At 36.5% G+C, this 24,335-nt stretch overlaps 1 protein-coding gene across 7 annotated transcripts in view; it reads left to right on the forward strand.

Annotated features, from left to right (window-relative positions):
- HACE1 (HECT domain and ankyrin repeat containing E3 ubiquitin protein ligase 1) overlaps window positions 1–24,335 on the forward strand; it is a 118,389-nt gene that overhangs the window by 46,482 nt on the left and 47,572 nt on the right. For 6 of the 7 annotated variants that reach the window (XM_005210843.5, XM_059889731.1, NM_001192645.2 and 3 more), the window contains 5 exons: window positions 678–774; window positions 2,256–2,357; window positions 2,997–3,103; window positions 12,159–12,309; window positions 19,772–20,106. In XM_005210843.5, coding sequence (XP_005210900.1) covers window positions 678–774; window positions 2,256–2,357; window positions 2,997–3,103; window positions 12,159–12,309; window positions 19,772–20,106 — 792 coding nt within the window. The remainder of the gene's footprint in view (window positions 1–677; window positions 775–2,255; window positions 2,358–2,996; window positions 3,104–12,158; window positions 12,310–19,771; window positions 20,107–24,335) is intronic. The other variant, XM_059889733.1, reaches the window with a different exon arrangement.

Raw genomic sequence — 24,335 nt, forward strand, 5'->3', positions numbered from 1 at the left:
ACAACTTCTTTCTGGCTTAGAGTGGTTGCTACACCTACTTGAAAGAGCAAATAGAGTGAATAGGGCATGTGGATAAGAATTTTTCATTGTAGATCAGATTGAATAGCTGTCAGCAGAAACCAGACTGAGTGGACTGATAAAATGAAGGTTGGAAATTAGGTAGTATTTTTGGCTAATTAATCTCCCCCCATTTATTTATTTTGATTTTTGTCTTTTCTCCTCCTTTTGTTTTTTTTTTTTCACCAAGTATTGAAGTGTCATAAAATGTACACTTGTTTTTTGTATTGAGATTCTTTTGGACTAAGAAATCTGGAGACTTGGACCTTTGTGGTGGAAAGCAGGTCAGGCTAGAATTGAGAAGAAAGTGATTGAAAGAAAAAAACAGCGTAAGCCCAAGTAGCAGCAACTTATCTCAAAATGTTATGCATTATTGTAGTAATATGTCCCAAGTTCAATTCTAAGATTCACTAGGTCAGTTTCTTATCTACATTATTAAAGTATGACTTAACATTGGTAAGTTTTTCTAACTGTTGAGGTTGTAGTTCAGATCTTCGTCTCAGTGTGTCAAAATTGCCATCCTCTGTTGATTGATACTAACTGTCCATAATTTATTGTGAAAGACATTTTTATGTCTTATTAAAAAGATCATATGTTAACTTGGTTCTGTTTCTATACAGTCATGGTCAGAGAGACACAGCACAGATTCTTCTATTACGAGGTGCCAAGTATCTGTCAGATAAAAACGGAGTAACCCCTCTGGATTTATGTGTACAGGTATGTTGTTAGTGTATATTCCTACTGTAGGCTACCCATTCCAGTATTCTTAGACTTCCCTGGTGGCTCGGCTGGTAAAGAATCTGCCTGCAATGCGGGAGACCTGAATTTGACCCCTGGGTTGGGGAGTTCCCCTGGAGAAGAAAATGGCTACCCACTCCAGTATTTTGGCCTGGAGAATTCCATGGATTGTATAGTCCATGGGGTCAGAAAGAGTCGGCCACGACTGAGCGACTTTCACTTCACTTTACTTTGTAATAGAAACTGAGACAGGTAAGATTGTTTTTTTTTTTTTCCCCTCAAGTGAGAGGATGGGTGCAAAGATTCTTATTCTGTTGAGAATATGATCTTTAAAAGAAACTGTGATAGTATAAGAAATATATATTTGCCTATATCCCAGTTACTAACACAAGAGGTTCTAAGACCCTTGGAATCTCCAGAGTAATAAGAATGTCTTTTTGTGTATTAATGAGGTGACTGAAAGACCCTTGGTAGCTTCAGGAAAGGGACTGGTTGACAGATGAGCCATCCATATTGTTAGAGGCAGCCTCGTCTCCCATTCCTGGGGAGGGAGTTGAGCTAGAGACTGAGTTTAGTTACTGCTGCTGCTGCTGCTAAGTCGCTTCAGTCGTGTCTGACTCTGTGCGACCCCATAGACAGCAGCCCACTAGGCTCCTCTGTCCCTGGGATTCTCCAGGCAAGAGTACTGGAGTAGGTTGCCATTTCCCTCTCCAATGCATGAAAGTGAAAAGTGAAAGTGAAGTCGCTCAGTCGTGTCCGACTCTTAGCAACCCCATGGATTGCAGCCCACCAGGCTCCTCCGTCCATGGGATTTTCCAGGCAAGAGTACTGGAGTGGGTTGCCATTGCCTTCTCTGGGGTTTAGTTACTAGTGACTGATAATTTAATCATTCATGTCTGTGTAATGGAACTTTCATAAAAACCCTAAACAGTGTGGTTGACCGAGAGCTTCTAGATTGGTGAACACATCAAAGTGCTGAGAGGGTGGGTCACCCAGAGAGAGCACAGAAGCTCTGTGCCCCTTCCTTCATACTTTGCCCTATGCGTCTCTTCTATTTGCCTGTTCCTGAGTTGTAGCCTTTATAGTAAACATGTAAGTAAAGTGTTTCCCTGAGTTCTATGAACAGTTCTTGCAAATTATTAAACCTGAGGAGTAGGTCTTGGGAGCACCTTACTTATAGTCAGTCAAAAGAATGGGTGATATGGACTTGTGATTGGCTTTTGAATTGGGGGCACTCTTGCAGGACTGACTCCCTACTGTGTAGTATGCCCTAACTCCAAGGCAGTTAGCATCATAACTGAATTAAACGGTGGGACACCCAGTCAGTGTCCACAGAGAACTGGACAGTTGCTTGGTGTGGAAGACTCACATATTTGGTACCAAACTTATATGTAGAAGAAACAGGTTTTCCTTTAGGAATTTTGTATTTAAACTTAGATAATCTTAACTCTTGTTTTTAGGGTGGATATGGAGAGACCTGTGAAGTATTAATTCAGTATCACCCTAGGCTTTTCCAGACAATTATTCAAATGACACAGAATGAAGATCTCCGAGAAAACATGGTAATATAATTGTGCTAATAGCATGTAAACGAACAAGCTTTGTTCATATGTGGTGCATATGGCATTTTACAAATGTGTTTAGTAATTTTATTATGTAAATATTTAAATAATTTGAATTGGCTTATCTGCTTATAGGGCGAGTATGAATTGCATAGTAATTAATAAACTTTGTGCTGATATTTGGCCCTGTGCATCTTCTGTCCTCTGCACCTTTGATCTCTTCTTAAGATAAGTAGAATATTTCCCATAGGTAGAGGAAAAGAACCTAAGAAGGAATATCATGTTATGATTAGTAATCACGTTTACTGAACTCTGTATTTTTAATACTCTACTCTTTGAAAAATTATAGAGTTTAAGTTTTTTTTACATTTTAGAGGTTTGGCATTAATTTCCATAAAAATACTTGGTGACTTCTGTTCTATCTATTTATACTTTTTCACTGGGTGAGTTTGAATAAAAATTTTATGTCATCTTATCTCTGTATAAGCTTTTGATTTTATACAAGGCCAGATAATTGTAAAGGACTTGATTCAGCTAATTGAGCTTTGGGATACTTACCAAACTAATAAGTACTTCATTTCTTGACAAAGTTTACTGGATTATTATGTAATTATATTTTTTTATTTGTAAAAAATTTAGTTACGGCAAGTTCTGGAGCATTTGTCTCAGCAAAGTGAAAGCCAGTATTTAAAGATTCTAACAAGCCTTGCTGAAGTTGCCACAACAAATGGTCATAAATTGCTTAGGTAAGTGTTTAAAAATACACACAAATCAATAGGCAGCAATATCTGTCAGCTTTGTCTCTTTTTAGGCTTTTCTGGGAATAGTTTATTTTGTTGATGCCTTTTGTCAGTGTTAAGATGTTCTAAAATTTTGCTGAGTTATTGTTTGTTTTGTTTTAAAGGACTAGGGCAATTAACTGAGGAGACTTTAATCTGTCTAAAGAGACTAAAATAGAGACTGACTTAAGTGGATTTGGGGTTATATGTCTAGAATTTTATAAAATGATTGCTTAGACTAGTCATATGTGTAGTGTTCATAAAAAAGTGTCAAGAATGTAGTTTAGGAAGCTTTAATTTACAAAACTGAGTATGGCTACTGTTCAACTGGGCAGTGTTCTTTATGAAAAATCAACTTTATAAAGAATCAACCCTCATGATTCTTTATAAAGTTTTCTCCCTGAACTGTCCCCCTGAGTTCAGTTCTTTGTTCTTTCCAATTCTGTGGTTTTAGTGGCTCATAACTAAGTCCATGAAGTTAATGCCTTTATAATATTTTTCTGCACCTCCACTTATTTGTATATGGTTAGCCACCCCAGTTAGGACTAAACAGCTATTTAAAAATAGTTAATGTGTTATTTCTTAGCTTACAGATTTGGCCCATTTCTAGTTTGGATACTTTCTTCCTTTGTAGCTTTCTTTTTACTTCAACTTTTAACACATTGATGGTCTTAGAATAGATCATGATCTTCTCTCACCTCTGTGTGCAACTGGGTTTTGTTCCTCCCAGCTTGATGCTGCTTCTGTAAATCAGCTACATTGTCAAATCCATTACGTCAGCCCTTTGTTCCTGTCTTCCTTTGTACCTTTCATTCAGACCAGAATCATACTCTGTACTATTTGCTTAAAACATTCCTTACATTCATGGTCCAAGATTGCTTTCTTGGATTTATTTATTATCTGTTAAGTATTTCTTATACAGTCCTACTCAGTATACCATTTGCTAATTTTCTTATTATTCTCTTTTACCTTTGATACTACTTTAGATGCTGTCTTTAAGATTCATTTAATTCCAGCTCGACATAATGCTCTCCTTTTATTAGTCATTTCTGTTAATCCATTTATATGATGAGGCCCTTCTAAGACATGCTGAGTTAGAGTGTGGGCTCTGGAGTTAGCTGGACTCAGGTTTAAATTCAGACATCACCATTGACTGTGTGTCTCCAGCAGGTAACTTTTTGGAGATTCTCTTCATCATCCATCCATCTGGCCAATACATATTTTTGAGTGCCTGCTATCCACTAGGCCATCTGCTACAAAATGATGATTCAGTTCAGTTCAGTCGCTCAGTCGTGTCCGACTCTTTGCAACTCCATGAACCACAGCACCCGAGGCTTCCCTGTCCATCACCAACTCCCGGGGTCCACCCAAACCCATGTCCTTTGAGTCGGTGATGCCATCCAACCATCTCATCCTCTGTCATCCCCTTCTCCTCCTGCCTTCAATCTTTCCCAGCATCAGGGTCTTTTCAAATGAGTCAGCTCTTCACATTAAGTGGCCAAAGTACTGGAGCTTCAGCTTCAACATCAGTCCTTCCAATGAACACCCAGGAGTGATCTCCTTTAGGATGGACTGGTTGGATCTCCTTGCAGTTCAGGGGACTCTCAAGAGTCTTCTCCAATACCACAGTTCAAAAGCATCAATTCTTTGGCACTCAGCTTTCTTTATAGTCCAGCTCTCACATCCATACATGACTACTGAAAAAACCATAGCCTTGGCTAGATGACCTTTGTTGGCAGAGTAATGTCTTTGCTTTTTAATATGCTGTCTAGATTGGTCATAACTTTCCTTCCAAGGAGTAAGCGTCTTTTATTTTCATGGCTGCAGTCACCATCTGCAGTGATTTTGGAGCCCAGAGAAATAAAGTCAGCCACTGTTTCCACTGTTTCCCCATCTATTTGCCATGAAGTGATGGGACCAGATGCCATGATCTTCGTTTTCTGAATGTTGAGCTTTAAGCCAACTTTTTCACTCTCCTCTTTCACTTTCATCAAGAGGCTCTTTAGTTTTTCACTTTCTGCCATAAGGGTGGCGTCATCTGCATATTTGAGGTTATTGATATTTCGGCAGTCTCGATTCCAGCTTGTGCTTCTTCCCGCCCAGCGTTTCTCATGATTAACACAGACAAAATCTCATCCTGTGTTTAATTTATAGTCTAGTCAACTTTTAATTTCCTTGTTGAAAAATGATAGTAAATATCTTAATGAATTGTTGTGAGAATGAAATGTTAAGATGTTGTGAGCATACTACCAAGCATTGTGTCTGGCACATAGTAGAGATGATGATGGTGATAATGATAGTTCTTTTTAAAATTCCTCATAATATCTTTATCCTGTTTTCCTACATTAGAAAACTTGTTTTTTCTGCTTAAGTATTTGGCCTATTTTCCACTCTTCCTAGTAATCAGAAGCTTTTATATTTTTATGTTTCTCTATTTTTGTTCTATGTTCATCTTTAATACATATCTAAGAAACTTATAATAAGCTATGGAATATTCAAATACATTATTTACTTTAAACCTCACAGTAGCTTTGTGATGTAGGTATTATTTCCATTTTATATATAAGAAAATTGAAGTTCAGTGATTTGCTAGCTAGAAGAACCAGGACTTATATCCTTACTAATTAATGAAGAGCAGATCCTGGGCTCCGATTTAGCTCTTAAAAATGATAGGGTTATTAGTGGAACAGGGGAAACAGGGTAACAAAAAGGGTTCTATGGCCAGAACAAGTTCTAAAACTGCTTTGCTAAACTGTACTGCCTCACCACTTACAAAGATACCTTTCAGATGTCGTATGGAATCCATTATTTTGGCCAGTTTGGTCTGTGAACATCTCTGTTAGAATTGATTCGTACTATGTTAGAATTTGTTGTATTGGTGCTGTCTTGGCAAAACTAGTCCTCCTCCTGTGTTTCTCCTTTACTTTGACAGACTACCACTTTTCACAACATTTCAGAAACCAAGTGTATGAATTTTTATTTCTGACACCAAGCAATTCTTTGGTAGGACACTTAGGACACTAGCTGGTGTCCTACAGTTTAACTCAATTCTGACACTGTCTACCTGAAGAAAGCATCAGATCCCATAGGTTAAGGACTCAGTCCTAGGAGACTGCCCCCCACCTCAGATATCAGTTGCAAATAGTAGATCCCCAGACTACCCACAACTTCCGTTACCTGACTACGCACATCAGAGGTTTTCATGATCACCTGCCACTTGGATTTCTAGAACAGCTCACATAATTCAGGGAAACACTTACTTTTTTTTAACTAGTTCCCTTGTGGCTCAGCTGATAAAGAATCCGCCTGCGATGCAGGAGACCTGGGTTGGGAAGATCCCCTGGAGAAGGGAATGGCTACCCACTCCAGTATTCTGGCCTGGAAAATTCCATGGATAGTACAGTCCATGGGGTTGCAAAGAGTCGGACATGGCTGAGCAACTTTCACTTTTTTCATTTTATTAAAGGATGCTGTGACCATCTCCAGGGGATCTTCCCAACCCAGAGATCAAATCCATGTCTCCTGTGTTGGCAGGAAGGTTCTTTATCACTGGCGCCACCTGGGAAGCCCATAATAAAGGACACAGATGAACAACTAGATGAATAGATACATAGAATGAAGTCTGAAAGGGTCCAGAGACAGGAGTTGCCATAGAGTTGGGGTGCGTCACCCTTATATTACGTGTGTGTGTGTGCACGCTTGGAAGCTTGCTGAACCCCCCATATTTTTGTTTTTTTTTAAATGGAAGTTTCATCACATTGATGTGTTAATCATTAATTCCATTTGCAGCCCCTACCCTCCTCTGGAGAATGGAGATTGAAGCTAAAATTCCAAGCTTCTAATCATTACTTGGTGTTTCTAGTGACCAGCCCCCATCCAAAAACCCAGTAATAGTTGCCTAATTACAGCAGAAGATACTGGTTTCACTCAAGAAGTTCCAAGGGATTTAGGAACTCTGTTTCAGGAACTGGGGTCAAAGACCCAATGTGAGAATGAAAGATGCTCCTAGTGTACTTATCAGTTTGGAAATTGTAAGAGTTTTAGGAGCTTCATACCAGGAAAGTTGGGAGAGGGGCAGAAGACAATACTTATTTTTTCTACTTTCTCAACAGCTACCAGGTTAGTTTCTTAAGAAGACCTCAAATACAAATCATCCCTCTCTGCCAGTTAGTTTAATGGTACTTTTTGCAGATTGTCTTTATTTTGTTCATTTATTTGTGAATCATTGTATGTTTCTTAACTCACAATGTGATATAATTTTGGCCATTTAAAATGAAATTTTAATTAAAATAATTCAAATATGTATTATTAGCAATGATTGAGATGTTCTTTAGCATAATTTGGGAAAAATGGATAGCCTTTTGTCTAACCGATATTAGGAATATTTGCTAAAGATAAATATTTAATGAGGGCCCTTTTGCACATAGTGTTGTATTTCACTAAATGAGTTATCTTGCTTCCTATATATTTATGATTGAAGGTGAAGATAGTTATCAGTGTGCTATCTTTGTAAAAGAGAAATATAAAAGAGAAATCACAGCTATTTGCTAAATAAGACATTGACTGAAAGTATACTCTTATATTAACCAAAAGTAAGTAAGTTGACAGGGCTTTGAATTAGGAAGTTTACAATATAAAAGTTAAATTAACTTTTTAGAAAGTTAAATATTAAAAAGTTAAGTTAACTTTTTAACTCTTATATTGAGACCTGGTGGCTTGTGAAGAAATTATTTTATGATGAGCTGGAGCAGTTTGTGATGAAGTTTGGATTCTATGATCTTTCTGTATAATATGAAGGATATTTCACAGGTTGGAAAGTGAAAAATGACATTGTTTAGATCGATGACTTAACTTGGAAGAAGTTTAAACTGGGTAAAGTAATATTCATATAGTCTAATAATCTTAGAGTATTTCTTGTTGTTGTTGTTCAGTCGCTAAGTCATGTCCGACTCTTTGTAACCCCATGAATTACGGCATGCCAGGCTTCCTTGTCTTTTGCTATCTCCCTTAGTTTGCTCAAACTCATGTCCATTGAGTCAGTGATGCCATCCAAACATCTCATCCTCTGTCACCTACTTCTCTTGCCCTCACTCTTCCCAGCAAGTCTTTCCCAAGCAAGGTCTTTTCCAGTAAGTCAGCTCTTCCATCACGAGGCCACTGTATTGGAGATTCAGCTTCAGAACCAGCCCTTCCAGTGAATATTCTTGCTTTATTTCCTTTAAGATTGACTGGTTGGATCTCCTTGCTTTCCAAGGGACTTTCAAGAGTCTTCTTCAGCACCACAGTTCGAAAGCATCAATTCTTTGGTGCCCAGCCTTCTTTACGGTCCAACTCTCACATCTGTACATTACTTATGGAAAAACCATAGCTTTGGCTATATGGACCTTTGTCGGCAAAGTGATATCTCTGCCTTTTAATACACTGTCTAGATTTGTCATAGTTATTCTTCCATGGAGCAAGCGTTTTTTAATTTTGTGGCTGCAGTCACCATCTGCATTGATTTTGGAGCCCAAGAGAATGAAATCTGACAGTTTCCACATTTTCCCCATCTATTTGCCATGAAGTGATAGGACCAGATGCCATAATCTGCATCTTTTAAATATTGAGTTTTAAGCCAGCTTTTTCATTCTTCTTTTTCACCTTCATCAAGAGGCTGTTTAGTTCCTCTTCACTTTCTGCCATTAAAGTGGTATCATCTGCATATTTGAGGTTGTTGATATTTCTCCCAGAAATCTTGATTCCAACTTGTGATTCATCCAGCCTGACATTTTTCATGATGTACTCTGCATGTAAGTTAAATAAACAGGGTGACAATGTACAGCCTTGATGTACTTTCCCAATTTAGAATCAGTCTTTTGTTCCATAACAGGTTTTAACAGTTCCTTCTTGTCCTTCATACAGGTTTCTCAGGAAGCAGGTAATATGGTCTCATATTCCCATCTCATTAAGAATATTCCTGTGATCCACACAGTCAAAGGCTTTAGCATAGTCAGTGAAGCAGAAGTAGAAGTAGTTTTTTTGGAATTCCCTTGCATTTTCTATGATCTAGTGGATGTTGGCAATTTGATCTCTGGTTCCTCTGCCTTTTTTAAATCCAGCTTGTACATCTGGGAATGCTTGGTTCACATACCGCTGAAGCCCAGCTTGAAGGATTTTGAGCATTACCTTCCTAGCATGTGAAATGAGTGGAATTGTATGGTAATTTGAACATTCTTTTGCATTGCCTTTCTTTGGGATTAAAATAAAACTGACCTTTTCCAGTTCTGTGGCTACTACTGAGTTTTACTCCAAGGCGAAACTTGCCTGTTATTCTGCTAAGTCACTTCAGTCGTGTCCGACTCTGTGCGACCCCATAGACGGCAGCCCACCAGTCTCCCCCGTCCCTGGGATTCTCCAGGCAAGAACACTGGAGTGAGTTGCCACTTCCTTCTCCAATGCATGAAAGTGAAAAGTGAAAGTGAAGTTGCTCAGTCCTGTCCGACTCTTAGCAGCCCCATGGATTGCAGCCCACCAGGCTCCTCCGCCCATGGGATTTTCCAGGCAAGAGTACTGGAGTGGGGTGCCATTGCCTTCTCCAGCCTGTTATTCTAGGTATCTCTTAACTTGCTACTTTTGCTTTCCAGTTCCCTATGATGCGAAGGACATCTTTTTTTGGGTGTTCTAGAAAATCTTGTAGGTCTTCATAGAATATTTCAGGTTCATCTTCTTTAGCTTCTTCTTCAGTGGTTGGGGCATAGACTTGGGTTACTGTGAGGTTGAATGATTTGCCTTGGAAATGAACCGAGATCATTCTGTCATTTTTGAGAGTGCAACCAAGTACTGCATTTCAGACTCTTTTGTTGACTATGAGGACTACTCCATTTTTATAAGGGATTCTTGCTCACAGTAGTAGATATAATGGTTATTTGAGTAAAATATGCCCATTCTCATCCATTTTAGTTCACTGATTCTTAAGATGTCAGTGTTTGCTCCTGCTGTCTCCTGTTTGACCACATCCAATTTACCTTGATTCATGGACCTAATGTTCCAGGTTCCTTTGCAGTATTGTTCTTTATGGCATTGGACTTTACTTTCACTGCCAGATAGAACCACAGCTGGGCATCATTTGCGCTGTAGCTCAGCCTCTTCATTCTTTCTGTAGCTATTTCTCTGCTCTTCCCCAGTAGTATATTGGATACCTACTGACCTGGGGAGTTCATCTTTCAGTGTCACATCTTTTTGCCTTTTCATATTGTTGATGGGTTTCTCAAGGCAAGAATACTGAAGTGGTTTGCCATTCTCTTCTCCAGTGGACTACGTTTTGTCAGGCCCTGACTAGCAGGGATGTGCCTTTAGCCACTCAGTGTAGCTGGATGGCATGCCCAGTACCCTAGTTGTCCCACTGCTGGTCCTCACTGAGTGTATAATGACTATTATTAAACTATGTTAATAATTGATGATATTCATACTCCATTGTATAAGAAAATACTTACCTTGAAATTAACTCATGAAGTTCTCTAGATCAGGTACTTATAGCAAATATTTATATATATGGTAATTTCACTGAGGAAAATTAAATTCAGATCTTTCTTATAGAAAAATTTGAGAGTCATTGGAGTTCACGTTGCAATAGCTGCAACACAATAGAAGAAAGAAATATTAGTTTAAACCAAATTCCTTTTTTCTTTTGTCAGTCTCAAGAGTCTTACGTTGTAGAATTAAAAGCAACTTTGTAAAGGCAAATATGTAAAAATCCATGCAAGTTAAACTAACGATTCTATGCACATTAGATTCACAGTTACTAAAACAAAAAGTTTTGCTAATGTGTTGTAGCTATCCTAGTCAAATACAATATGGACGGCAATAGCTGTTATATTTTACTAACACTTGTAACTGATAGTTAATTTTTATTTATTATTTTTAATAATTTTTAGAATGAGGAAACAGCATGAATGTTGAAATTAAAATGTCATGAAATTTTGGTTCAGTTGTCATTAGAATAGAGAATAGCTTCTGATTTTTCACTTATCAAATCATAATACTTAGAATAGGGATTTGCAGTTTCTTCATTACTAATCATTATTGTTTTCAGTGTTAGAGGATACCCAAAAATATCATAACGGAAGATTTTAATGAACTGAGGAAGGTAGGGTAAGCTTTGATGATTAAATTTATACAAAGGCAGTCATACCATTCTGCCCAAATGTTTATGCAGCTTTTTACTCTGCTTTTGTGTACCATTATAATACAAGATAACTTATGTTGAAGGTTTCAAAATAAAACCACCCCCTGAACAACAATGACAACTTTTTTTTTTTTTAAGATCAGTTGTTAGATTCCATACACTTTTAGTCGAACTTCCTCATTTTCTCAGTGGAAGAGTAATGATTGCTATCCATAATGATGATGAATAATTTCCAGGCACTATGGGATTTTAGAGGGCTTTTTGATTAGAATTACTTTTATCAGCCTTTTTCATAGTAGGATATATTTCTTTTATGTATAGTCATTAGACAACCCATTATATAGAGAACCACCCTGACACAGATAGTAAGTTTAAGATTATTTAATTTGTATATGTTCTGTTTGTGAACATTTGGTTTCTATTCTGGGATGGGCTAGGGAAAATGGGGTTATGGATAGAATAACAAAGTTCAACCTCTACCATTGACTTGTAGGTTGGCCTAATATTATAATCAGCATTTCTATTATTGGTTCTCAGTGAAATGTTCTCAAGAGTTCTAAAGAATCAGCTTAATTTATAAATTAAGTGGTGATTTTCTTCATATTTTATACTTTGATCATTGGTATAGTCTAGTTGCTTAAAAGCTAATAACTCATTCATATACAATCCAAATAATGTGTATTTGCTAACTTTCTGGTAAACAAAACATTCCATCCCATATCATGATAGGAAAGAAATTTTACTCATTAAATTATCAAACAGATGGTAAGCATAATAAAAATGTTTTAAAATAAGTATTTTTAAGATGAATTTGTTTTACTCCACCTAATCTGTTCATATTTTAATTTTTATTTTCAGCATATCTAGTAATTACGATGCTCAAATGAAGAGCCTTTTAAGGATTGTGAGGATATTTTGTCATGTCTTTCGAATTGGTCCATCCTCTCCCAGTAATGGAATTGATATGGGCTACAATGGGAATAAAACTCCAAGGAGCCAGGTGTTCAAGGTCAGAAAAGTATATGATGTTGTTAGGAAGATAGATGTAAAAGAGATGAATTTGACAAAGCGAACATTCATTAATCAGAAACCTCTTGAACAGGATGTAACTTTGGTTTATACCTGTGACTGACACTTTTTAAACTAAGACCTTTCTCCTTTCTTCTGTCTAATCAGCAGCAAGTCAGTTGGTGAGCTTTCTATGTTTTTCCTACAAGTGAAATTTTAATTCCACTGGTCTTTTATTCTAAGAGTAATGATATTTAATGTTTAAATCTAATTAAATCTACTTAAAAAAAACTCCGGGAGTTGGTGATGGACAGGGAGACCTGGCATGCTGCAATTCATGGGGTCGCAAAGAGTCGGACATGACTAAGCGACTGAACTGAACTGAACTGAAAAAAATTGGATTATAGGTCTTAAATGTAGCCATCACAATTTAAAAAAAAATATTTCTCATTCAGAAAGAGAGAAAACATCCAGTTTTTATTTAGGTTTTATTATCTTGTGTGTTGTGTGTGTGTGTGTGTGTGTATGTTTTTTTAAAGTAAGTTTACTTTAATTTATTGGGTTTACTAGCAATTCCTGGGATAACTTCAAGTTAAGAAACATTGAGATATTTTCTTAATGTATTTTGTATTGCGTCAGCTCTGTCTGTGTCTTTTTCCCCTTCCTTTTTTTCCCTCATTGTGCCATCTCCTGGAAGAAGGAAGTTGTGCATCTTGTAAGTCAGATTTTAGCTTTTAAGTGTACCACTTTCTTTAATACTGGTTAGAAGTGATAATTTCCTGTCTTTGTAAAATTTGAATCTGAATTATTGATCTGTTTTGTTAGTGCTGTTTAAAGTGAGTTTTACTGCTCAGACATTCACATTACAAGAAGAAGTTCTTAATGTGTTTCTAATATGACTCATGCTGTTAGTTACTGAATCTACCCGATTGATTTTTCTACTTGTTCTTCTATTCATCTGTAATGATGGGTAAACAATCAAACCAAATATAGATACAGTCACTTTAGACAAACTGAGTATAGATTATATTTATTATTGTCTTTGTTTTGTTATGATTTCAATTTGCCACCTTTCGCTAATGATATCAGAAAATAATTATGTGCTAGTAAGTAACCTCTTTATAGGCATTTAGTACTTGATTTAAATATTATTTTTCTACCCAGCCAGTCAGTACAGATAAAACATAGTAGAAAAAGATATCATTGTTTATTTTAGCATTTCTCTTATGAAATCCAGACTCTTTGTTTTCATTGTTAATATCAATGAAGTATATAATAATGTATTAGTTTGGTGCAAAAGTAATTGTGGTTTTAAATGGTTACACTTTGCCATATGGTACTGGAATAGTTTCTTAAATAAATGTGGTTATGTTATAGATGATTTTAATGCACATTTCTTGCTTTGTGTTTTTTTGCTTATGACATTACTTGCTGTTTATTTTAGACTATAGAAATTATGTTAAACAAAAAGTAAATTCAAGCAATTTTTAAAATTTGAGTTCAAAGTGGGTTACAAAGCAGCAGAGACAACTTGTAACATCAACCATACATTTAGCCCAGGAACTGCTAATGACTGTACAGTGCAGTGGTGGTTCAAGAAGTTTTGCAAAGGAGATGAGAGTCTTGAAGATGAGGAGTGTAGTGATTGGTCATCAGAAGTTGACAACGACCAATTGAGAGCAGTCATCAAAGCTGATCCACTTAAAACTACACAAAAAATTGCCAAAGGACTCAATGTCAGCCATTCTATAGTCGTTCGGCATTTGAAGCAAATTGTAAAGATGAAAGAGCTCAACAAGTGGGTGCCTTATGAGCTGACCAAAAATCCAAAAAATCGTCATTTTGAAGTGTTGTCTTCTTTTATTCTATGCAATAGCAATGAACCATTTCTTAATCTAATTATGACATGTGATGAAAAATGGATTTTATATGGCAACCCACGATGATCAGCTCAGTGGTTGGACCGAGAAGAAGCTCCAAAGTACTTCCCGAGAGAAATTTGCACCAAAATAAAGTCATGGTCACTGGTAGTCTGCTGCTGGTCTGATCCACTACAGCTTTATGAATACTGGTGAAACCATTACATCTGAGAAATATGCTCAGCAAATCGACGAGATCCACCAAAAGCTGCAATGCCTGCAACCGGTATTGGTCAATAGAATGGTTCCAGTTCTCTCCATGACAGTGCCCGACCACACGTTGCACAGCCAACACTTTTGGGCTATGAAGTTTTACCTCATCTGCTGTGTTCACCTGACCTCTCGCCAGCCGACTGCCACTTGAAGCATCTCAACAACTTTTGTAGGGAAAACACTTCCACAACCAGCTGGAGACAGAAAATATTTTTCAAGAGTTCATCCAAACCTGAAGCATGGGTTTTTACATTACAGGAATAAAAAAACTTATTTCTCGTTGGCAAAAATGTGCTGATTGTAGTGGTTCATATTTTGATTAATAAAGATGTGTTTGAGCCTAGTAGGAAAAGGAGTTCGTCAAGGCTGTATGTTGTCACCCTGTTTATTTAACTTATATGCAGAGTACATCATGAGAAACGCTGGACTGGAAGAAACACAAGCTGTAATCAAGATTGCTGGGAGAAATATCAATAACCTCAGATATGCAGATGACACCACCCTTATGGCAGAAAGTGAAGAGGAACTCAAAAGCCTCTTGATGAAAGTGAAAGTGGAGAGTGAAAAAGTTGGCTTGAAGCTCAACATTCAGAAAACGAAGATCATGGCATCCAGTCCCACCACTTCATGGGAAATAGATGGGGAAACGGTGGAAACAGTGTCAGACTTTATTTTTCTGGGCTCCAAAATCACTGCAGATGGTGACTGCAGCCATGAAATTAAAAGATGCTTACTCCTTGGAAGGAAAGTTATGACCAACCTAGATAGCATATTCAAAAGCAGAGACATTACTTTGCCAACAAAAATTCGTCTAGTCAAGGCTATGGTTTTTCCTGTGGTCATGTATGGATGTGAGAGTTGGACTGTGAAGAAGGCTGAGCGCGGAAGAATTGATGCTTTTGAACTGTGGTGTTGGAGAAGACTCTTGAGAGTCCCTTGGACTGCAGGGAGATCCAACCAGTCCATTCTGAAGGAGATCAGCCCTGGGATTTCTTTGGAAGGAATGATGCTAAAGCTGAAACTCCAGTACTTTGGCCACCTCATGCAAAGAGTTGACTCATTGGAAAAGACTCTGATGCTGGGAGGGATTGGGGGCAGGAGGAGAAGGGGACGACAGAGGATGAGATGGCTGGATGGCATCACTGACTCGATGGACATGAGTCTGAGTGAACTCCGGGAGTTGGTGATGGACCAGGGAGGCCTGGCTTGCTGCGATTCATGGGGTCGTAAAGAGTCGGACACGACTGAGTGACTGATCTGATATGATCTGATAATGATTTAAAATTCATGGTCCAAAATCACAATTACATTTTCATCAACCTAATATAAAGTTCTTTACTTATATTTTATTTCATTTGTTAGTGTCTTTATTTCTCTTCTTGAGGAATTTTTTTTCTGTGTCATTGACAATTGCTTTTGTTTCTGACCACTTATTTTCTCTTAAATTTTGACCTTTCACTTTGGTAAAACATTTTTGTACAAAACTCAATCAGTTTTTTTTAAACATTAGCAAGTGTTGCTCTTAAGGAATTAATTTCTTTCTATCTAATTTTATGAATTAATTGTGTGGACTCTTTGGAGGATGGCAAAATGATCTTCCCTCCCAGTTATAAAGATAAAAAATAGAAACTACATTGTGATCCATGTATTTAATGTCTTCTGTTCGTTGTGGGACGATTGAAGTTATAAAAATCTGAACCATCTGCTGAGTTGCTACAATGTAAGATTGGAAATACCATTTTAATTTTTACCACATTTTGTCTAAGGTAGCAGTTGCTCCCTAGTTTCTGTTTCATTAACTAGGTACTCTAACATGTCACTTTATTGCTGGGATTAGCTAATGGGTTTTCCATTAAGAATGAGTGGGTTTATAGGCCATGTGTTTTTAGTAGGTGAAATTGTTTAACATCCTGTTACTAGTTTTCTGATTTATCTTAGAAGTACTTTAAGTTAATCTTAACACTTAGCCATTCTTTCAGTGTCAAGAGATTTTTATCTAGAGCCTTGCAAACTTTGAAACATCTGAAGGAGAAGGTAGTTCTGGTTATCGAAGCAGGGTGAGCATGAGGAATACAGTTTAGGCTTCTTGAATCCTGATACGGTCTTTTTTTGTGAGTAGTAAACTGTGACTATTAATGGTTTCATAGAATTATAATTGGAGAAATTTGGAAGCCAAGAAAGATTGAGAAACTTTTAAGATCTTATCTTTCGGATTATGGCATTTGACATTATGAAGTGAGAATAGACTAACAGAATTTCAAAATACTGTTGATGAATTTAAGTTAATAATGCTTCCCTGTCAAACTTGTATCTAATTTGGCACATGGATAGTGAAGATTGTTAAATTGTCCAACAAGTTTGGGATTTTTATGTTACAGCTTTGACTTGTTAATTTGAAATGTTTTGAAAATCATGTATGATTGTCAAATTATTGATGTTATAGGTAGAATATAGTTCTGTGGTGAAAATCAACTCAGTAATAAGAAATGAAGTATTATTTTCATAGTGCCAAGAAGCCTAATATTTTCTATAGCCATTACTCATTTTTCTGTAACATTGGATATGTATGGTTCTATGTATCTAGTGTTTTTTATCAGTATTATTTATGAATAGAATGGTTTGCAATTATTTATTTTTAATTTTTAAAATTTATTTTAATCTTTTTTGTCTGTGACTGCTACTCCAGTTTTAAAGTTATTTTCACAGCATTCTTTTTGTTATTGAGGAATAAATCTTTTGAAGAAGTTTTCAAAGGGACAACTCCCTAGGTAAAAATGCTTTAAGGTTGAGATTTCTTTTTAGTGTACATATGAAGGAGGAAATATACAGTGAGAAAAAGAGAAAATAAAGAAAGGCCTAAGATAACTGACTACTTCTCTGCTTTTTTTCCTCATTCTCTTTTAATTCTTAGCTGTGCTACTTTACTGAAAATTCTTTCTAGCTTTTCTTAGTATCGTTCTTGTCACTGTCATTTTTACACAGATCAGCTTTTTTGGATATTATTTCTGGAATTATTCAGACTTCACCTTTAATTTTTGCAGGTTGTCAGCTTTTGGGAATAGGATGGTTGCAGTTCAGGCTCAGTGCTCTCATCCGCACGTGAGCAGTAGGTATTGCTTCCTGCCTTAGCCTTCATCTCCATCCAGTGTGGGGATTTTCTGAGTTTTGTCAACTCTCACTTAGAGGCCATTTATTCCTTTTATTTGAAGCAGTTTTTCATCACCACCTATTCTTTCTTTAGAGGGCGTTTATTTTTTTGATGTAAAGCTAAAATACTTTTGCTGACATAAAAAGTTCTTTTTCATGTTTTATAGCAGGGCTAACGTTTTTCTCATGAAGAGAAACTATAGACCTAAACCTGGATCATGATTAAAATTAAGACATTTCCAGTGAAGGTATCATGTCATTGTTGATGACTGCTGGTGCTTCTTGTCCTTCTTTTAAGCAGTTCAGCCATCCTTTAAGAAGTTAGGCACCCAACTCCTGTGCCTAACCTTGGAAAAGCCTTGTTTGTGGGAGAGAAGCGTGCTCATTTCAACTTCAGAAAATGTTTATCAGAAATTCTCACTTTGTGAACCTGTTTACCTAGGCTGTATTAATTAAATATATGTTGAATGAATGAACTGTTTTTTTGTTGATGGTGGAAGGGTTTTTTCCTTCTTTTTGGTTTAATATTTAAGTGAAAACTTAGGGGTGATTTAAGTGTTTGCAGATTCAAGAAGTAGAATAGTCTCAAAAAGAGAATGTTCTGGAAATCTGAATATAGTCTGAAGGTAATAGTAGTGGGATTTATTAGATAATAACTAGAAAGAATTTCTTGGCAGAACAGAACTTTAGAAAGTTCTAAATATGGCTGTGTAATCTCTTTACTAGCCTTTAAAAAATAAGAATCTTTTACTTGAAATAGTTAAGGGTGGGTCTTTCAGAAGCAGATGTCTAGTTTGTAGCATTCTGTGATCATATAAGAATCAAAAAGTAAGATTAATTTTTATATTCATTTGTAGAAAGACAGTTTATCACTCTCATTAGGAATATTGAGAATCATGTGGGAATGGAAGACCAACTGCTATCTCCCCTGCCCTCCCATGCCTTCACTGTTCATTTTTATTTGGGTATTAAAGTGTTCTAGCAGGTCTTTTTTTCCTCCGAGTTTTATTGAGCTATAATTGTTATATAAAATGTTGAGTAACTTCAAGGTATAGTGTGATGATTTGATACAAGTATGTATTGCAAAATCTTTACTCGAGTAAGGTTAGTTAACACATCCTTCACCTCACATAGTCACTACTTTGTTGCTCTTGTTGTGCTGAGAACATTAAAGCTTTACTCTCATAGCAACTTTTAATTGTACAATACAGTGTTGATAACTATAGTGACCATGCTGTACATTAGATCCCTAGTAGCATGTCTTTTAATAATAGTTGGGCATTTATATTTCTCCTTCTGTTAAAAACTACTATTTACTAGAGATAATGTATGTATTTCATCTTCTCCAGTCCTTAGTCCTGTTGTAGCATTTGTGATCACATGGTATTTTAAAGATAAATTTTCATTTGCTGTTAATTTACAAAAAACATTTCATTATTCTCAAACGGAATATTTTACATAGTGTAGAAATAATAAACTGTTTATTCCCTTTTTCTTTTTCATTAAGCTGTTAATCTTTACTTTGAATTCCGGATTTGCTAGCCAATATTTGATAATTACTATTATTAGAGATGAGTTGTCTGTGATTGGGTATGCCTCTGTGTGTATGTGTACTTGTAAATGCTGTGATATCTAAAATTTCTTGTCATAAATTTTCAAAATCTCAGAGATTACGTGTAAAGAAAAAGGCAGTAAACCAAGTTGTTTATTAAGTTCTTTATGAATACTTATTTTTTAAATTGAAAAGCAGCATAATTAAAAACAGTCGACACATTAATACAGTAAAGATTTTAGGGAATTGTACTCATAAAAGTAATTATGGTTTTGAAACTAAATAATTGAAAAATTTTAAAAGAAGGAAGATTGCTTATAAATTTTTTTGTTAGAGTGTAGTTTTCTTTTTTTTTATTCCAAGGAATAAATAAATGCAAAATCAGCTTTTGCCATAAATGAAGTAATTATATGACATTTATATTTTTGTTACTTTTGCCATAAATGAAGTAATTATATGACATTTATATTTTTGTTACTTATCTTTAGGCATTGCAGTCACATAAACTTGGGAAAATAGAAGTATCTAGAGTAAATATTCTCTCATAATATTTGTCTGAGTGGGTTTCTTTTTTTTCCTGCAGTTTAAGAATGATGATTTAAAAAAAAAAAACACTTTTCTTTTTTTCTTAGCCTCTTGAATTGCTTTGGCACTCATTAGATGAATGGCTAGTTTTAATAGCTACAGAATTGATGAAAAACAAAAAGGACTCAACGGATATCACTTCTATTTTGCTGAAACAAAAAGGCCAAGATCAAGATGGTACTTCCATTCCTCCATTTGAACCTCCAGGACCTGGGAGCTATGAAAATCTGTCCACTGGCACAGGGGAATCTAAACCAGATGTGCTTGGAGGGAAACAGGAAGCCAGTGCAGACTGTCAGGATGTTATTTCTATGACAGCTAACCGGCTAAGTGCTGTCATTCAAGCTTTTTACATGTGCTGTTCTTGTCAGATGCCTCCAGGGTAAGAAAGTTTCTGCTTATTTTGTGTGCTGATCTCTGCCTGTCAGTAACCAGTGTTGTGGCTGGAGCAGCCCTTGTGGTTCTTATTATGATTGCAAGACACCCTTCAGCAATAACTATCAGGAAACTTTGAAAAAAAAAAAAAGGTTTATTACTTACAGGACCTGGAAATTGCATGACACACCTGGGGCCACACAGCAAGGTTGCCAGTAGAAAAAAAGCTTGAGGGCTTGGGGTTCTGTTTTTATTGGAGTTTAAGGTAGAGGCCTGGGGTTTCAAAAGCTCACTCTTTATTGCTGAATTTGAAACATTGAGAGTGGGAATTTAAAGCATGAGAAAACACAAGTGGCTCAAACCGTCAGTTATCAAAATCAATCAAGATCTCTGAAACAAAGGAGCTTGGAGATGAGGGGTGGCTCTTTATCTAGTTGTGGATCTGGCATTGTGTTTATTGGAGATAGTCATCTTTGAAGTGGACAAAGTGGAGGCCATCTGATAGATTATCCTGGTTTGTAGTTTGAATGTATCTGGTGATTTTCCTGAGTGGCCCATCTAGCAATAGGCACGAAGTTTATCCATATATGAGCTGTTGTGGTTACTTCTCTGAATTTTACATCAAGTTGTCCTAATCTGTCTTATATGAATTTGGAAAAGGAGCAGTTTTAGTTCTCAGTGATTCCAAGTAAGAAGGGTGGGAGAAAAATTGGAAACATTAATTTGGAGAATTTTAGCTAGATGTTGGAGGAAATGAAAATTCAGTATCCAGTCAAGTTTACAGGTAGGGAAAAAACCTCAAAGACAGTTAAGAGGACTAGAATCTGATATCTACAAGGGTGTACTGTAATTTTCCATTGAAATGTAATTTTTCTCTTTACTGTTGCCCTCATTCCTATCAGAGATAATCAAAGTAAGACTAGTATGTTTGCACAGTAAATCGAGTTTTGTTAAACTTGACCTGGTTATTTATATAGTGGAGGAAGAATAGTGATTGGTCATTTAGGCTCCTTTTTGTCTGTTTTGCCAGAACTTTTCATAAGGAATCTCAGATTGAACGTTTAAAAGCCTCTAGAGGCTAAGAAGCCAAGCCAAGGACTCACTATCACATTTTGCCTGCAGTGCCTATAGATTTGGGTGAATTCCTCTCTTCTTGAGGTCCCCAAAATATCTTGAAGTTTCTGGGCCTGCCAGGAAGTGACCTTCCTTACTTACCTGGTAACTCTGCCAGGAACCCTGTAAGCAAGGTACCAGGTTGATTTTTCCACAGTTTTATTGGCTTCATAAAATTAACACCCTTAGTTCCCTAAAGTTGTCTGGTCATATCAGAGTCTATACATTCTTCTGTCAAAGGGAGACATTCCAGTCAAAGCTTTGGCAGTATAACCGGTGTTTTCGATTGTGTCGTGTTACAAGGAGAACAGATTTTTACTGAACTTATGCAAGTTACTATATTGCCGTGAAAATAAGGATACCCAGAGAGTTTCCAAATTCTGGAGGGATCAGGTTAGGAGAAAAAGTAGTTGTTTCATGTTTGTTCACAGAGGTATGCTTTACCAAATTGTTGAGTTATTGCTAGTGTAGAAGGAGAAGTTTCTGTAAGTCTGAAAAGCAAAATATTGAAGAAGTAGCAGTGTTTCAAACAAAAATTCATAAAAATTGTGATCATCCTTCATGAATTCATTAAGTCCTATATAATTCTTGATATTGATCTTTGGTTAACAGTGTTATGAATCTGTTTTTTCCCTTAGAGTTCTATAAATGCTTACCCTGTTCAGTGGTAGGATGTGAAAATTATCAGAAACTTGTATTTGTCAGAGTCCTTTCCATGAATCTCCTTAAAGATGAAGCACCTTTGCAAAAGCATCAGAGTAAAATAATAACTGGCTGTAATTGGGAAAAGACTTGAAAAATGCCAGTGGTTGAAGATATGATGAGAGTTCATTGTAATGCAGTTGACAGGGGAATTTGGTTATTTCTGTGACACACAACATTTTAAGATGATAGCTGGAATTATGATGAATAATATTACATATCAGAGTTTTAGGAAATTTTGTGTTATTTCTGGAAAACTTACGTTAATAATACATATCCAAATAAGGATATTGATAAAGAAGGTTTAGCATTATTTCTTATCTGACGTTTAATGTATCAGATAAGCCTAATTAGTTTAATGTCTCTCTTTTTATAAGGAGAGAAAACATATCTTTTGAGATGTTCCAGGGGCCTTTTGAAAAATCCAAAAGTTACTTCTAGGTCAAAAAGACTTCGTTTAGAATTTGATTTGGGGAAGTTTGTTTAAAAATATTAAAAAGATTTTAGACACTTGACTAAATAGGATCACAGATCATTATGAAATAATAATTATCTACCTAACCAAAGTGACAGATGATTTTAAAGGCAAATGCATATACTTACGTTGTTGTGAGCAAATCTTAACTCTTCCTATTGAGAAGACTCATTTTTCTTATATCCGATTAAGATAGCATGGGACTTCCCTGGTGACTCAGATGGTAAGGAGTCCACCTGTACTGCAGGAGACCCGGGTTCAAACCCTGGGTTAGAAAGATCCCCTGGAGAAGGAAGTGGCACCCATTCCAGTATTCTTGCCTGGAGAATTCCATGGACAGAGGGGCCTGTGGGCTACAATCGATGGGGTCACAAAGAGTTGGATATGACTGAGCGAGTTTCACTTAATCACTTAAAGACAGCATGAAATACAGGAAATTATTTTGCTAAAATACAAAATCTTTGCTTTTCTAGCCAGATTACTTAGAGGGTAAAGGAAAACTTTTTACAGTTTCTTTCTCTATCAGCAGCAGACAAACACTGCAGGAAAACTGTCCTTTTAGCAGATGAAAAAAATTGCATACACATATCATTGATAATAAAGCTTGTTGGGGAAAAAGCCTGCCAGTACAGGTAAAATCCTTTCATTCTGTATCTTTCCACCTTCCTGTCTTTCCTATATCATTTGTTCTTTATTTCCTTCTTTCCTCTTCTGAAATAACCAGCTTTACTTTAGGACAAAATTACTTAAAATTTTCTTAACAAGGGGGTGATAGGATGAGATGGTTGGATGACATCACCGACTCAGTGGACACGAGTTTGAGCAAACTTCCCTTCCCTGTGAAGGACAGGGAAGCATGGCATGCTGCATTCCATGGGGTTGCAAAGAGTTGGACAGGACTTAGCGACTGAATATCAACACCTTTCTTATTCCAAAACACATCCTACTTTCCTTGCATTCAGAGACAGTTCCTCTGTTATTTTCACTAGTTTAAATTGAATATATTAATCAGAATTCTTAACCCTTAGAAACTTTACTTTCTAGTGAAAACTGAGAAGCAAGCAACTGTAAACTGCCTGCTATATCAGAATTCTTTGTATTAACAAATTTATGAATAAGTTGATAATTTCTAGAAGCACATGCTTCCTTATAGTATAATTTTTCAGTGTGGTACAAGACATGTTTACCAAGGAGAACCAAAAAGCTCAAAGTGGATAAACTGATATTCAGTATTAGTGTTTTACCTTATTTGGAAATGACCCAGATAGTCAATAAATTTTCCATCATTTAACTTAGCAGAACTCTGAAGTTTCAAGTCACCAAAGAGATTCGGGAAACTATTTTTAAGAAGACATTCCATAAAATACGTATGGATGTGAGAGTTGGACCATAAAGAAGGCTGAGTGCTGAAGAATTGATGCTTTTGATCTGTAGTGTTGGAAAAGACTCTTGAGAGTCCCTTGGACTGCAAGGAGATCAAACCAGTCAATTGTAAGAGAACTCAGTCCTGAATATTCATTGGAAGGACTGATGCTGAAGCTCCAATACTTTGACCACCTGATGTGAAGAATCGAATCATTGGAAAAGACCCTGATGCTGGGAAAGATTGAAGGCAGGAGGAGAAGGGGACCACAGAGGATGAGATGGTTGGATGGCATCACCGGCTTGATGGACATGAGTTTGAGCAGGCTCCGGAAGATGGTGAAGGGAGGCCTGATGTTCTGTAGTCCATGGGGTTGCAAAGAGTTGGATGTGACTGAGCGACTGAACAACAACAACAAAACTATTGCTGAAAATTCACCTAAACTCTTATTCTACTTACATCTCTTTAAATCACTTATTCTTAACAATTATGTTTAGATTACTCATGAAAGTCTCATGAGACATTAGGCAAAATTGGTCATCATCCCAAGTAATTTTTCTTACTGACAAATTTTGTAACCTAG

The sequence above is a fragment of the Bos taurus genome, chromosome 9 (genome assembly GCF_002263795.3).
Source record: "Bos taurus isolate L1 Dominette 01449 registration number 42190680 breed Hereford chromosome 9, ARS-UCD2.0, whole genome shotgun sequence".
Taxonomy (NCBI): Eukaryota; Metazoa; Chordata; class Mammalia; order Artiodactyla; family Bovidae; genus Bos; species Bos taurus.